Raw genomic sequence first — 16,530 nt, 5'->3', positions numbered from 1 at the left:
GCTCTGAATCTTGAGGTATGTCAGGATTTTATAATGATTTTATCCAGTTTATCTTTAGGATGTTGTAGACATTTCATAACTGGTGTAAACTTGTTATGAGGATTTTTTGTTGTAAAACTATGCCTGCAGAAGAATTGTGGTGTGATTCTTCCTGCAGCTTCTGCTGATTTATTTTCTCCTATAATTAAGAAGTGTTTATGCAGTAATGCAATTACTAATTGCTTCATAGAATGAGTTATATATCTCATGTGGGACATATTTATGTTCCTTTCAGATGGATTCGATCCTGCAGAATATCATAGAGGGATTAATCCCCTCTGCAAATCCACCAACTGTTTTCTCTCTGAATGGTACATATTATTTGTGCACCGTGAATCGCAGGAGGGACGGATTGCCTCAGACTAAGACGATCGGACTCCAATGTGAGCATTCTACGATGAATGAACACTGCGTGTCTTGCAGGTTTATTCAGTACGTCCAAACCAAATGGAAACGGGACTCAAGCGGGAGGCTGGTCAGGAGGACGACGTACTAATGTTGACCTCTCCTGGCATGAATGACCTGCTTGATGGGACCCACGACGAGGAGCTGACAACGGCGCCCTCATCTGACGTGGCAGAAGAAGTTGTATCAGTAATGACCACAACTTCGACATGTGTCCCGTGTCCTGATGTGATGAGTGAAGTCCCTATGATCTGTCTTAGTAGGGAGCCAGCAGGCATTCCTCCCCCTGTTCGAATTGCCCCCGGTAAGGAGTTGCGATGGAGGATTAAATCCCAGAAGGGGTGTTACTTTGTTTGTCAAGAGTCAAGAGTCAAGAGTCATTTATTGTCATATTCTCCACATGTACAGGACATACAGAGAAATGAAATTCAGTTTCAGCACACACAATTCAAAGATCATACATACGTGGGTAAGACACATAACAAGAATTGGTGACTGCGGTCATTCGCAACATGAGTCGCGCTACCTTAATAGCTAGATGAAAAGGGTGTTACATGAGGAAAGTTCAGGGAGGGTAAAAAACGGCATTAACAGGGTTACACCAGCAGGGTGTAGCACTCCAATGCAAAAAAACGCCCGACATGGAAGCACAGACGGCACGTGTACAACATCAGAGTCCAAAGGGGAGGTGGGGGTGGGCGGGATCCTGAAGCCTCCAATGGGAGCTGCCACTACGGCGCATCGACCAGCTGCAGAACAACAGGTGGGAGGGAGAGATAAGGAACAGAGAGCACATTTGAGTTCCCTGCAGACATGTCAGCCTGAAGGAAGAGGGTGAAGGTCGGGACACAGCATCTGTCGGCATTCCTCCTTTTGTGGGGGTGTGTTGAGGCAGCCTTGAGAGGCTGCTATGGCGTCAGATCAGGATAAACATAGCTTTGTTTAGAGTAGACAGAGATAATCTTCCCCTCCGTCTTGTAGTCTCTAAGTGGTCATTCATGTCCACCAGTGAAGCCAATTTTACATTCCACATCCCCGCATCGTCCGGCGACCCTCTCCGAGATCAAATCCATCTTGCGCACTAACACAGGCAACGCCGCAAGGACATTGTCCAGCTTACGGTTCACCTCGAGTAACGTCCCAGTCTGTGAGGCCACCGCACGAGCGGCACATTCCGTGGGTACGGGTCGCACTCCAATTGCTCCCGTCTTCCCAAATTTCCAGAAAACCAGATATCCTCCCACTCCAATCAGAAGAAATCCAGTGATCATTAGGCCGAATATCCACAAATCTTCCACGTCCTCGATGGACAGCTGAGAGAGGCACACGATTCGCCAGACCTCCCAAGAATCGAGTGCATATCCCGATGCGAATGTCCCCTCGGGACAGGTGGGAGCCCCCTTCTCCGTTCTCATCGTAGAGAAAATTTTGTCAATCACGTTGTCAAGGCAAGATTATAGATTGCTTCCAGTTTATGAATATTTTGTCTGTAAAGACTGGATGGTTCGGCCCAGAAGTCTGTGACTCTTTTGGGACCGCACCTTTGTTAGATACGAGAAATCATGTTTTGGTTTTCAGCGCCAGCTTCCCACCGCAAATGCTGGGATCGCATCCACGTGGAGAAGCTCCGGTGATGGATTTATCTTTATTCTTCTTGGGTGAAGATCCCGCGGATGGGAGAAAGCAGTTTAAAGGTTATGTAACAACCCGCAAAGGGACCTTGTGTTTACCCATAGCTGATGATGGCATTATGATGAGAATGAGGGTTGATGTTGAGGCCACACTTAGGTCTCTGAGTGTTCAGCCGTTCCTGAGTGAGATGGATGCTAGATTTACGAAGGCTTGCATTGCTGCTCTTTGTTTTTATGGTCCTTTGCCCAAGTTCGTCCCCGTGGGGGATGTTGCAAGTCCCAGCCGGTCAAGACTTAGAAACAGTGGTCAGAGACAAGGGTCACAGAAGGGTCAAGAGGACAAGGGTTCAGGACTTGCTGTCGGGGGCAGAACTAGGCCAAGGGTCAAGAGGCAGGCTGGTTTCTCTGGATCCACCCATGGCCCCACCCCTGGATCCACCTCTGGCGGGAAAAGAAGGAATGGAGAAGAGTAAAAGACAGTCCATTTGGATCCAGAAGTCCTCAGGAATGCTGAAGGAAGACCTACAATTTGCTACCAACATGAAGATTTATGACCTGTGCTCCCATAAGGGGTGCAACATGTAACTTTTGTGCCCTCATGTGAATACTGCATGAAGTGATAATGACACCAAAATGTTTTGTGTAGAGCTAAAAAAAGTGTATTTGGTAAATGACCTCTTGACCTAAACTGTCAGGAGAGAATGACTTGTGACTCTTACATTGTTTAGAGCAGTCTCAGGAATGATATAAAAACAGCAGCCCAGATCGAAGCTGGGGAGTAGTCTGGGGAGATTCTCAGAAGATACAAGCTGGTGTAAACTAACTCTCTTATTTAATCATTTTGAACTAATTCCTCCTTGGGGGATAGCGGTTGTTTTTATATTTACTCATTTTTGTATTTTTCTATTTTGTAATAAACTTTTTTGGAAAAGAAACATAATCCTGATTATTTCAGGTTTTCTCTAAAGCTTCACGAGTGGGGGCCCTGACCATTGTTGCACAGGAGGTAAGCATGTCGATTATAGGTCTCTGAATTATCAGGACTTACTTTACAGTTTATAATAAATTAATATAAAGAAACCTCAAGATAAGAGGAGTTTGACTCCTCCCCCACCTGCGAGTAACGAGTTGTCTTAAGGGCGATAAAACCAAAATATTAGAGGTTATTTTTGGCTCTGATTGCAGGTTGAAAAAGTCTCTATCAGCTGGAGGGTTGGATTAATTAAATAAATTGATAAATTTATGTTAGCCTGATCAACTAACAAAAATCATTTTATAGTTACCAACCTCCCACATAAGCTGATAGAGGCGCAATTAATCCAGATAATCCAAACAATTGCTGAGAGGATTGGCCTTCCTACAGACTTCACTCTAGTATCTTAACCAAAAGATAACGAGTTTAAAAGAAGTGGACTACTCTGGGGATACTATTCGTGCAAGTCATTTCACCTTTAAAATAAAAGATACGATTCTAATTAGGAGGTCCATAACCAGGGTCTAGTACGATAAAACTCGCCGACACCCCCACAGAACCCTGATAGATGCACTGTCTCATAAGTTCTAACGGAACCGGTAAATGGGACGTGCACGCGACAACAGGTCTGTGAGAGCCAGAGATTTTCTTTGTTTGAAGTGACCAAATACTTATTTTCCACCCTGATTTACAAATTAATTCTATAAAAATCCCGCCATGTGAAGTCATGGATTTTTTTCACATTCTGTCTCTCACTGTTGAAGTGTACCTATGATGTAAATTACTGATCTCTGTCATCATTTTAAGTGGGAGAACTTGCACAATCGGTGGCTGACTAAATACTTATTTGCCCCACTGTACATCCAAGTGACTTCTCAGGAATGTGGAAATCCTTGAGCCTGTGGGTGGCGTTTAATACACGCGGGAAAGTCTGCAGTGTCCTCCATTATAAGGTAAACAAAGGCAGGCATGAGCTGTTGCTTTTCGAAACTCAGAACCACATTATTTTATTAATTTGCTGTGTGTGTCCTCATAATCATGTGCCACACACACACTGCTTTCTCCCCTGAGCAGCTCACCAGGGCAAGAGCTCCAATGTGGAGAACAGGCACGCACAAACACACACACAGCTATTCTCTTCTCCCGTTCCCACACTGATCGGCAGCTCCGTGCTACAACATCCAGCATGAAAATGAATCGCGCATGATCCCCAGTGAGTCATGGTGGATGGCTGCTTATACTGAGTCAGGATCCTCCTCTCTCCCCCTTTCTCCACTAACGTCCTCTTTTCCACCTTGCTCCTGTCTGCGATCCTCTTCGGTAGTGTCCCAGCTGCCATCTCCTATGATCGCCAGACTCTGTTGTCCTTCCGTTTGTTCACGATCGCCCAAGATGCACTGAGGATTCACCTCCCTGTTTGCTTACATGAGCAGTACACTGGCCCGGAGCCAAACTCAGATTCCTACCTGAATGCCTCCAGCGATGTTTATCCGGTCCCAGGAAAACGTCGGAGGATAAGAGGTAAGTGAGCAGGAATCCAGGTGAGAAATAAGACTTCTCTTAAAATGTGGTTTATCTAGTAAACACGTGATCTTCTAGCTTCTTGTCCTTTGTTTGGCGACCTGAGCGCCACTTCCGCATTCCCGCCAGGCTGCGTTGCGGCGTGGTTTCTTCATCCAAGTTTTTAAGGTCGGTTTATCCTCATTCTTCAGCGCTTTCTCCTCCTGTTTCCTCCATGAGTGGTTTTTATAAACACCGTGGATCTAACCCTGCTAATTTACGTCCACTAACTCCAGCTGTTACTGTAGTATCTGATTCCTCCACCTCACTCAACATGGCTATTAAATACCTGCTCTGTTAACAATAAGTCCTTCCTGCATGATCTAATTCTCTTTAAAAACCTGGATTTTCTGTTTCTGACTGGAGTTTGGCAGCAAACATCCGATTATTCTGGTCTGATTGAACTTTGCCCAAGTGGTTATTTTTTTCTTAGCTAGCCCCGGGGTTCTGGTCGTGGTGGAGGCCTAGCTGTTGTTTTCAGAGACCATTTTCCATGTAGCTCTACAACCTCTGGTCACTTTGCTTCCTTTGAACTGCAGCTGATTAAAGTCGGGGGTAAGGACCCGTTCTACTGTGCTGTGGTTCATTGTCCACCTGGTCCAAACAGTTCTTTCCTTCAGGAGTTTAGTGACTTTCTATCTTCCACTGTGAAGCTGTCCAGACTGGTGACTTTAACATCCACATTGATGATCCCTCTGATCGCTTTGCCATGAATTTCTCCAGCCTTATGGACTCCTTCAGCTAGAACCAGCATGTTTCTGGCCACACACACCAGGGATCACACTCTGGACCTTGTTTTTACCCTGAGTCTAAATGCTGACAGTGTTTGTCCTGAGGACATTTATATTTCTGATCACCATTTTCTTTAACTAGTCAGTTTCTGCGTCCCCACGTCCTGCTCACCGTATGGTTAGTTCTCGTTTTCTTAATGAGAGCACAGCTAGCAATTTTTCTGCTGCTTTTGATCCACCCTGTTCTTCTGATATTGACCCAGATTCCTTAACTGCTCAGTTTAACGAGCACTGCCTCTCCATTCTGGACAACATCTGTCTTGTCAGAACCAGATCAGTTCCTGCAGTGAACCCTAGTCCCTGGTTAAATGACCGCACTCGCAGCCTGAAGCGCCAATGCAGAAAATTTGAAGAATAAATTATGGATAGAAATACATTAAGAATATCTAAATAAATTACTCACACATTTTGCAATTTGTAGTTTAGGCAGATCCCCTTGGTAATTTTCTTTGATTTAAATAGAAAACCGTGTGTATTTTTCTCAGTTTTGTGCAATACTAGTCACTGCCAGCCACAGCCCAGTGAGACCAGCCAACATTAACATTTTTAATTAGAGGATTAAAACACAAAGCCACAATGTAATCACATTTCACATCACATACAGAATAAATTAGAAATGACACAAAAGATGGAGGAGCAACAGCTGATGTGGAGAAAACTGGTATTAGTTGTTGTTAGCGCCCTCTACAGTCCGGTGTCGTGACACCATAATGGTCTGGATTGGTTCTACCGTATATCTGGCTGGACGATGTGCCAGCGAGTGATTTCTGTTTGACCTGGACAGCATGTGTCCCTCCAGTGTTCCCGTCCTGCCTCTGAGGCATCGGTACCGATCAGGACGCGACCCAGAATGCTACTCTTGGTGTAGAGGCGACCCTGTAAAGTAGACAGAAGTGAGCAATCTCTGTCTTAAAACTGTACAGTGGTGACACCTTAAAGCTTCAAACCTGCATGACGAGGAACTCCAGAGTCAGTGACAGCTGTGTGATGTCACCAGGAGGCAGGTCGAACAGGAACGGAGCGTTCCAGACTGGGTTGGGACCACCGACCCCTTTTGTCTCTTTTGAATCAACTATCTTACCATCCTGACGCAAGTTGATGACGATATAATGATCTGTTGGAGGAATGTGCAGATCCTCATGTTTATTAAACTCTCATTGTTCTAAAAGAGGCAGGTTTATGGTGTGTGTGGGTCAGAAATTATGTATTTTTGTCACTAAAACCAAATAACCTCAGCCTGAAACCTTCCTTCTCAGTCATAAAAGGACAAAAAGTGTGAGACTCACCCGCATTTCCAGGAATTTGTGTGACTTTGACCAGATTCTCAGCCTTTCGGACCATAACTTTGAGTCGCCGGGCCTGCGCCTGGTACTGCAATAGGACCAGGAGCTGCCCCAAAGTCTGAGGCACCCAAACGGAGCTCTTCCTGCGACTCGGTGACTCCAAAGAACTCACACTCTGAGGGTAAAGAAGAGAGAAAAGACCAGATATTTGTAAGACTATAACTTGGAATATTACGGAATATTAATGTAAAAAAATGAACATTAATGTGATCAAATCAGGTTTATTAATTAATTAGATTAATTGATTATCTTTACATGGAACTTTTGAATGTATCTAAAGATCGTAAACACTCTTGTCTCGAGTCACTTTAGATATCAGCATCTGCTGATGTGTGGATCAGGTGGTTATTTCCATCTGAGTTTGTGTCAACCTTCATTAACCAAAGCTGTGAGCGACCCAGTGAGTCACTTTCTGCTGTCGGCTGAATGATCAGCGGCAGGCGACCAGCATGCTAAAACCAGACTGTATCAAGTTTCAGTTCACTGCCTCTGTCACTAACGCTTCATCTCGGAGGACGTCACTCCTTTGAGTGATGTTGTGTGAAAAGACAGCGGTGTCTCAACTAGAAGACGCTCATTTCATCTGGATGTGTCCTGTGAAGGATAGTTAAAAAACTAGGAGTTTTATAATAAAGAGACAAAAGCAGGACTTAAAGCTACAATGGTAACTTTGGAAAACAAATTAGCTTCAAACTTTTTTCTTGCCTTTTAACAACGTTCTAACCTAATATAGCTATGAATATATTGTGGAGATTAAAAAAATGAGGATGTTCTTTCATACTTGAGTAAAAACCTCCGCCAATACTCGGATGGAAAGCAACTATTGGACCATCTGGATGTCGGTCTCGCCTAAGCCTAACTTCCCTGGGTCCTCCATTCATTACGCATTTGCGTAATTAGCAATACAAACCCACTGGTGCAAGAGGTTCTCTGCTCACTAATATCAGAGAAAGACAAAACAACCGGCTGCTTCCACTTCAACTTTAGGACAAACTACCACAGTCCCAAAATGAAAAACACCATTTGAAGTCACAAACAACAAAAGGTATTTGGACCTAGAAAAACGGCGACTGCTGTTTAGGACTATCTTGTGTCCTCTGGCATCACAGATCTCCGATACCTGCAGAGGCGTCTCAGGGATGATGCTCAAAACCTAGCTTGTTCCGTAGATTCGCTCTAACAACTTTAACCCTTTAAATACCACTGGTTTCAAGCTTTGAATATCACTGGAGATGTTCTGGTGAAGGTTCTCAGTCTTCCAGGTCATGGTAATCCAAAAGGGCTTCCACACATGTGGTGGATGAGAAGCGAAACATCTTCAAAAACCAAAGATGTCCAGTTGCCTTCATTTGAATCCTTTTGGATCACTGGAGATATAAAAAATAAACCTTTTTTTCCATACTTTTTCAACTTTGTAGTTGGCTACAGGAACTCCAGGAAACTTCTGGGAGAAAGGACGGTGACAGGGTGACAGAGCTTTGTCCTCTCAGCCATTATGTCTTCATACAAAATCGTCCCTTTCAGGACTTTGCTGAGATGGCAGCGTATTGCGACTGCTTTGACAGTGATTGATGTCACAGATCACTCACTGCCAACAGGCACCCATGGACATTTATAAAATGAAAAGTTTTATTCTCTCAAAGTACGCTGCAATTTAATCTTTTTGGGGGACGTGGAGAGCAGCTATGACATTAACTCATTCGCTGCCAGCCGTTTCCTGATCGGTAAAGCCCTTCGTGGCCAGCGTTTCTCACAGAACGTTGCGCGCTAGGATGATGTCGACTCCAAAACAAAGCGGAAAATCACCTCTTACATCAGGAAGAATCCGCTCGTTTCGAACTTTATCCATTCTTTCATAATCCGTTGTTGAATTGTGATCGGCAGAAGCTTTTCCGGTTCGCGCCTCACTTTTTTTACAGCAGCGGCCCAAAACGAACTCCCTAACACATGGATGTTCTGCTTCCCGATCACGTGATGTGTGATGAATGCGGGTGAATATCGGCTTCATAGCTGAGATGTTTGTTCTCACGGTGGCTCGTTCCGATGCCCACAAAGTAAAAACAGGTCATTGGCAGTGAACGGTTGGATTTAAAATGATGACTTTAGTCGTCAATGACTGTGAATGAGTTAAAGGAGGCATTCATTGACCAGAGGAAGTGCCGTTTCTTATGGTGCTCTGTAGGAAACCTCAAAGTGGACAAAATAGTGGCACTGTGGAGAATTTCTGTTGTATTATTTATTTTTTTTGTGTTGGAAGTGTAGTAATGGTGTATTTAAAGCAACATCAACACTACGTTCTTTCCTTTTTCTACCATTCTGATTCACAAGCAACCCTTCCAACTATGCGAAAGCCAGTAGTCTGGCGACATCTGCTGATGTCATTTTCTACAGAGCTTTGTCCAATCAGCATAAGTTACCGTAAATCCTCTAATACAGGCCTGTATTCAATTAACGGCCGGGTCTCGTATTTTGGCCGGTGTCGGAGTCGGCGGAGGTGAATAATGGCCGGTCTCTTATTGTGGCCGGGTGGAATGTGGTAACAAGCAAGTACGGGGGGCGGTTGTGTCATCGTCTCACTTTTGATTTGCCAGTGATAGACCGCAAGGGTAACTTTAAACGTGCGGAGACGAAGAGGAGGCGAAAATTTGATATCAAGTTCAAAGAGAACGTGCACTGTAGAACACTGGGGAGCAATAGTCATCGACTAGTCGCTGTCACGTGATAATGACCGGCAAGATGCAGCCCTCGGAAAAGACAGCAGCCTGCTATCAGCAGGTGACAAGCTCCTGCGCTCGGGGGGGCAAGGCGCTGTGCCAGAGCGTCGGTACTGACACGCGATCGTTCATGTCGGTTCATTTCCTTTAATGTTTTCTGTCTTTTATTTGCGCCTGATGTGTTTCGCTGTGGAGCGGGGCGCATCACCTTGTCATCCGGTGACGCACCGATCACTGATGCGGCCGCCAAGCAGCGAGCACTCCGCTGTTTTTGCGGTCGGTAGATCTTTTAGAACTGCAGTTCAAAGGTAACTCATAAGGTGAATATATATGAACCCAGGTAGCAGTTTCTCTTTAGGACTGAGAGGAGATGCAGGAAGATAATAAACAGGCAGGACAGAAAAATAGTCAAATAAAAACAAGTTAGTTTTTGTACCTGCTGGTTGCAACAAACAGACACCATTGAAGGTAATCATTAGTGAGGAACAGAAAATGAAATAATTATTTTAATGTTTAGAGCAGCAGGAACTCCGAGAGGCTGCAGACGCATCAGTGAGTTTGCGGCCGCTGCGCAGGGGGAGGGGGGAGAGGGCTGAAGCAGAAACTACCGTTGTTAAAAGAAATGTGTTTAACTTTGAAAATGTGGGCGCAATTTTAATTGTCAAAAACTCCAGCGAACCATTAGTTCATTTTGCTCAATTAGAAATAGAGGCCTGCCTCTAATACTGGCCCTCCTTCCAATAAAGGCCTGGAGCTTGATGAGCTTGAGTCAAATACAGGCCCCGGCCTGTATTAGAGGATTTACGGTAATCGCGGTTACCCCTTGGCGACTCTACTGGACCATTTGTGAATACATACTCTAGTTCAGGTACTCGACTGGCCCCTGAAATGGCCCGGAAAGTGTCCCAGTGAAACAGAGACACGCACATGCCACGAAGGTTGAGCAAAATGACCCGGAAGTTCTGATGTTTGAAGCGGTCCATATGTTCATGAAGGATTAAAGCATGAATAGATTTAAAAACTCACATCAAACCACATCTGGCCTGAGTTATGCCACTTACACACTAGCATGGCTCCGCTCCAGCCCGGCCGTGTTCGTTCCACACTTCCTTAGGAATGCGGACATGATTGAGCACATGGGCGGTCTGTGATCTCATGAGCACATTTCCGCGCACAAGGACGGGGCAAAGAGCGCTGAGAAGACCATGGTGTGTTAAATGGCCTATATTTGTTATAGCACCTTCTAGAGTCCTGGAACCCCCAAGGCACTTTACAACACAATCAGTCATTCGCCCATTTACACGTTGGTGAGGATGAGCTACAATGTAACCACAGCTGGCCTGGGTCGCACTGTCAGAGGCGAGTCTGCCTAGCACTGTCGCCACTGGTCCCTCTGAACACCAGTAGGCAAGGGGGATTAAGTGTTTTGCCCAAGGACACAATGGCGGCGACAGAGTGAGCGGGGCTCGAACCTGCAACCTTCCGATTACGGGGCAAGCACTGAAATCCTGTGCCGCCGTTGCCCTTAAAAGCAGCATGAGCAGTCTTGCTTTTGGAGACTCTGACTCTGGCAGCACTCTGTGCGTGTGTGTGTGCGCACGCACCTCCTCACAGCAGTGAGGGGCATCGAAATACGGCTTTAGGCCCTGTCCACACGTAGCCGGGGATCTGCCAAAACGTAGATATTTTTCTACGTTTTGGCCTGTCATCCACACGAAAACGAAGTTTTTTCACACGAAAACGGATCTTTTTAAAAACTCCGGCCAAAGTGAAGATCTGCGTTTTCTCCGTTTTGGGTGTCTGCGTGTGGACAGACAAAACCGGAGTTTTAAGGTCAGCAACGTCACTTTCCGCGACAAAAAAATGCTGACACCACGTGTGCGACCTGTGTTTACACTAGCCAACAGCATGGATGCCCTCAGAGCTGCGCTCGCTTTATCAATTGTCCAAGCGCTTTTTGCTTGTTTGTTTTTGCAAGCGGAATTACTGCTCCTTGCGGAAGACCACAGACGAAGGACGAGGTTAAGAACGGGGGAAGTACTGCCGCCTACAGGTCTGGCATGTCCTTAACAACGTATTTATCCGGATACGTGTGGACAGAGTTTGTTTTTTTAAACGAGGTGGTGTGGATGCAAGTTTTTGGAGGGGCGGATATTCGTTTTTTTAAAAACCCGGCTACGTGTGGACTAGGCCTTAGTCAGAGGCTTGTTAACTCCACAGCATCCAATGAATTACGCATGTGGGAAGCCCCCACAGGCTGTTTCTATCTGCCAGTCGGAGGCTTCACCTAATGGTAGACGTGCTTTTGAGCCAGCCAGTCAGTCAGCGGTGGGCGTGTCGGCCCTGTTCAGCTCCAGGCAGACCTCCTCGAGAAGAGGGCTGAAAAGATGTCTGGTTGTGTTCGAGAAAAAGTAACGCTACCTAAATGTGTTGTGTACATCTGTATTGGGACGTTAGTTTATGATTGTTGTTTTGTGCAGCACTTTGGTCGGCTCTCATGCCATTTTTCACATGTGCTATACAAATGAATGTGATATGATATGGTTGATGAGAAAACTCCCAACCCAGTCCAGGCGGAGGGGAGCTGAGACTTGTGTCTAAGGGCTATTATTTTCACTCACACCTCCTAATATCTAAGAAAAATTACAAGAAATGACTAAATGAACATTGCTTTTTTCTTAGTGTAAACATCAAACGGTTGATTTCATGGTGTAACATAAACCAGTTCAGAATACCTGAATAAAAAAAACAATTCACTCCAGGACTAAACAAATTCATTTGTATTTTCAGAAGCTGCAGAAGTCTGTTATCAGTAGATGTGTCTGAATAAAGTCTTCTGAACCCAAACCCCCCAAAAAGGCTATTTTGATGCTTCCTGGCAGCGTGGCAGCAGCATCACAGAGGGCACGGTGTGGGCGTTCAGCCAATCAGTTGTTTCCTCTGCAGTCACAAACAACAAAGTCAGCGTGACTAACCGCTCTGGGAAAGTGTCCAAGCTGATTAGAGCCCTGATTCCCTCCAAGAGAAAACTTTTGAAAACTGCAAGTCTGGCTCACATGTCAGGATTTTAAAACTTCAATTCAATTCAAGTTTATTTATATAGCGCCAAATCACGACAAGAGTCATCTCAAGGCACTTCACATAGCAAACATTCCAATTCAGGTCAGTTCATTAAGCCAATCAGAAATAATGTTTCCTGTATAAGGAACCCAGCAAATTGCATCAAGTCACTGACTAGTCACACACACATATGTGGCAATAAAAGACAGATATAACAGTTGTGGTCCTAGAATACGACCATACAGAAAAATAAACTACACACGAACTGAACGAACATTCAAACAGGGAATCAAGCATAACCGCTCAAGATGGTGGAGGAGGAGCTTGCCCAGGGCTGAACGATCTACCGTGTTTGGACCGAAATTGTGATTTCAAACAGAACGATCACGTGACCGTCAAAGCTGCGGTTTTTGCAATTTTGACCGATCCAGGATCTGTTGTGTACATTTTTTTAACATCCAGGGTTTCCCCGTGTCTTACAGTGGCAGCAACAGCCAGCGCGGGGGAGGGGGTATGGGGTGCCATTTGTAAAGTCAAACAGTCATAATCTAACAGCAATATTTTTGGTTATTTTGCCTATCATAAGAGAAAAAATTGGGAGTTCACTTTTTCGAAGTCATATTTTCATCATGTTATTCATACATTTATAAATGTTAAAGTTTCCAAATAAATATTTAGTTAGCAAGCTAAATATTTAATTTGCAGTTAAATATTTATTTTGCAAACTAAATATTTAGGTCTGATCTAAATATTTAGTTTGTAAAATAAATATTTAATTCACTAACTAAATATTGAATTTACTAACTAAATATTTATTTTGGAACTAAATATTTAATTTGTAAATTAAATATTTATTTTCTGAAATAAATATTTAGATCCCAGCTAAATATTTATTTTGGAGTTAAACATTTAGTTTGCAAAATCAGTATTTGGGAAATAAATATTTAAGTCTGACCCAAAAATATAAAATATAGTGTGGAGCTAAATAACATCGTGGAAAATAAATATTTAGCTGGTACTTAAACATTTAGCTAATATGCAAATTTGCTTGCCAATAAGCGGAAGTTGGTTACCAAAATAAAAGCTGGATCTCGCTAACTTCTTTATAAACTCTTGCTCCGAACCAGAACTTGTTTTATCTCCGGTTCTATTCTTCTGAACATGTCCGACGTGTTGGCTGAAGAAGACTTGTTGTGCGTTAAGTGATTTGTTTTTGTGGTTTGCACTTCAGGGCCACATATAAGGGTCCTCAGAAATGTAGCTAGGTTTGTCACCAGGCGTTAGGAACAGCGACAAAGTCGCTGAGTTGACTCTACCTCTCTCTCTGCTGCTAAAGCTACAGATAGCAAATGCTACGGGCGATGCCTGAGCGTGAACGCGCATGAAGCAGCCTGCTCGACCCGAGCATCTCTCTTTTTCTGTGATTTTACAGAAAAACCGGCAATCACAGTAAAAATGCCAGGGCTCATTCTACAGGACCAGGGCATTGCAGGAGAATGTATGAAGAAGACATTTATTATTTCTATACATGTTTTGGCTGTCAAACTTCCATAATGCCCCTTTAATACAGCATACTATTGTTTTTGGATGGTAAAAAGTGCCAAGAGTCAAAACTTAACTTTGGAAAAAGTGGGGGACATTGTATCATTCGTTTATTATTCCCTGATGGGTGCCATGGTGACAACAAGCCACTGGTGATGTCCACAGTGACCCTAATGAGCCACTTTTAGTAGCTTTAACATTTCTGTTCAGCTTGGTCCTCTGATCTGGTGCGTACCTATTCCCCACATTGACATGTTGTCTCAGATTTAGAAGACCAGAGCCTTTTTTTCTTTGTAGTCAGGTTTATTCTTTCTAAACTGGCTACATTTTGTGCACCAAACAAATAAAAGTTAGGTCAGATCTGTACCTTCTTTAGCTTGGCTTTACTCATGCTGAGTTGCCTGCTGTAGGTAGTGGTGGTGTCAGGCTGCCAGTCCACCTGCTCACAGGCCAGCTCCATCACACCCAGAGCAGCCTCTCTTAGTCCAGAGAAGTCTCTGCTGTAGACAGCCAGTCTCAGCGTGCAGGTCTGCAGCTCCTCCACAGAACCCACCTGCAGCACCAAGTTCTGGCTGTGGAGATCTGGGCCCAGGCTGCGCCGCCGTGGGGGGATCTGCTGCGGGGTGGGGTAAAGAGGAGGGAGGCTGGCCCGGACAAACACCCCACCGCGTCTACGGTTGTCCCCAGAGAGACTCAGGATGTTGACCACCAGGGTGCAGGAAGCAGAGCTGAGGAGTAGAGAGAAGTGCAGGAGAGGCGCTGGTCTGGAGGAGAGGGAGTGAGAACCGTACCGGGACAGAAGCGGCTCCCCAGGCCTGGTCAGGTGTCTGCTCTCATCGTATGCTAAAGCATCCCCACTCACCGTGCGGCGCCGACCCATGACCTGGCGGGTTCTAGACACAAGATTCAGCTTAGTGAGGGAGGACAAAGAGAATCTACTGGGACCTCCAGCTTTACTGGGAAAAGCAGGAGAGCTGAAGCGCCGCATTGGGAGGGAAGACTGCACCGGCTCAGCTGACCCGTTAGGCTCTGGCTCAAACGGCAAAGTGGTGAGGTCATCATGAGAGGGGAAAGAGCTTTTAGAGTAAGGAAACTCCAACACTTCTCCATCCAGCTCCTCATACTGCTGTTGGACGGGCTGGGTGCAGGCAGGAAGGTTCAGAGTCACGGTCACCTCCTCAGGAGGAGGAGGAGAAGCCAAGAAAACAGCCTCCTTGTCTGCCGAGGGAATCCTTTTCTTTCTGCGACAGCAGACGATGCAGCCAAGAACCAGACCGTAGCAGAGCACCGCCAGACCCACAGCCAGCAGAATCTGCAGGTGGACTAGACGACAAAAGCACAGAAATAATAAACACAACTCAGAATTAATGCTGCAAACATTTATCCAACAACTAATCAGTCTGAGGAAGGAAATGAGCCTCTGAGTCTGACTCTGAGTGAAGCTAACAGACGGCCTCTCGGTAAACAAGCATCTTGTGTCTGAACTCTGAGACGCTCATTCGATTAAAGAGGAAATGGTCCAATAATGGGACAGTTGATTTACTTCCCATCTGCCTTCGTCAGCTGATTTAATATGAAACCTCAGATTATTAAAACAAACTAATCGGAGAGAGGATGAGGGTTAGAACAACTTTGTTTTATTTTATAAACGTCAAAAAGATGGTAATATAAGAATTGTTCTCTTGAAAAAGCTAAATAGGTTAAGGTATGGCTATCTTCTCAATGAAACCTGTAATTATGTTTTATATCCATAAGGGTGACATCAAACCCAACGGTTCTCGTTGTTTTCATTCTTATTCTTCCAGTGGCAAAATGCAAATATAGAAAAAGAAAAAAATAAAGATGCAGAATAAACGATAATGTGAGTGAAATCCATCCTACCTCCCAAAGTTTCCTGCAGCATCCTCTCAGATTGGTGCAGACTGAGTCAGAGTGAAGTGGTCCATGATCATCATCATCATCATCTATCTGTGCTCCTGGTCTGAAACCTTATAGCAGCAGCTTCACCCTCTGGAGGAGCTCGTCTTTATTCCTCTGACTACTGCGTCAAAAGCATCTTAAGCCCCGCCCTCTTCCAAAAACACAAACAGATTTCTGTTTGTTCCTAACAGCAGCCATGCTTCGTCACATAATGCATTTTAATGGCTACGTTTAGTCAATTAACATTTAAACAGCTACATTCAATCTCTTTTAGAAGAACTTTTTTAGTATAGCACTTTTACTGCTGAAAATCACATTATTTATTTATTTATTTATTGTCATCAAAGGCCTAAACAGAGGTTTTTTTTTTGGGGGGGGGGGGGGGGGGCACACCACTGGTCAAAGTTTGACTCCTGAAAACAAGATCCAGACATTACTGGTCAGTGTCTGCCCTCTAGTGGCCGTTACATGTTTTACAGAGATGTCTTGAGGCTGTTTCATTTAAAATAAAGGAAATGATACGTGTGTGTGTGTGTGTGTGTGTGTGTGTGT

The 16,530-nt window shown here is 44.6% G+C and overlaps 1 protein-coding gene across 1 annotated transcript; it reads right to left on the bottom strand.

Moving 5' to 3' along the window:
* Positions 1 to 5,931: 5,931 nt before the first annotated feature.
* LOC107372805 (synaptotagmin-5) lies at positions 5,932 to 16,301 on the bottom strand. The gene is made up of 5 exons (XM_054732600.2): positions 15,940 to 16,301; positions 14,426 to 15,381; positions 6,686 to 6,857; positions 6,347 to 6,513; positions 5,932 to 6,275 (listed from the first exon to the last, which is right to left on the bottom strand). The coding sequence occupies exons 1-5, from the start codon at positions 15,959 to 15,961 to the stop codon at positions 6,126 to 6,128; spliced, it is 1,467 nt and encodes a 488-aa protein (XP_054588575.1). The 5' UTR covers positions 15,962 to 16,301; the 3' UTR covers positions 5,932 to 6,125.
* Between the last annotated feature and the right edge of the window lie 229 nt (positions 16,302 to 16,530).

This window comes from Nothobranchius furzeri, chromosome 9, assembly GCF_043380555.1.
Source record: "Nothobranchius furzeri strain GRZ-AD chromosome 9, NfurGRZ-RIMD1, whole genome shotgun sequence".
Classification (NCBI taxonomy): domain Eukaryota; kingdom Metazoa; phylum Chordata; class Actinopteri; order Cyprinodontiformes; family Nothobranchiidae; genus Nothobranchius; species Nothobranchius furzeri.
The sequence above is the reverse complement of the archived record's forward strand: the minus strand, read 5'-3'. Positions and strand labels throughout refer to the sequence as shown.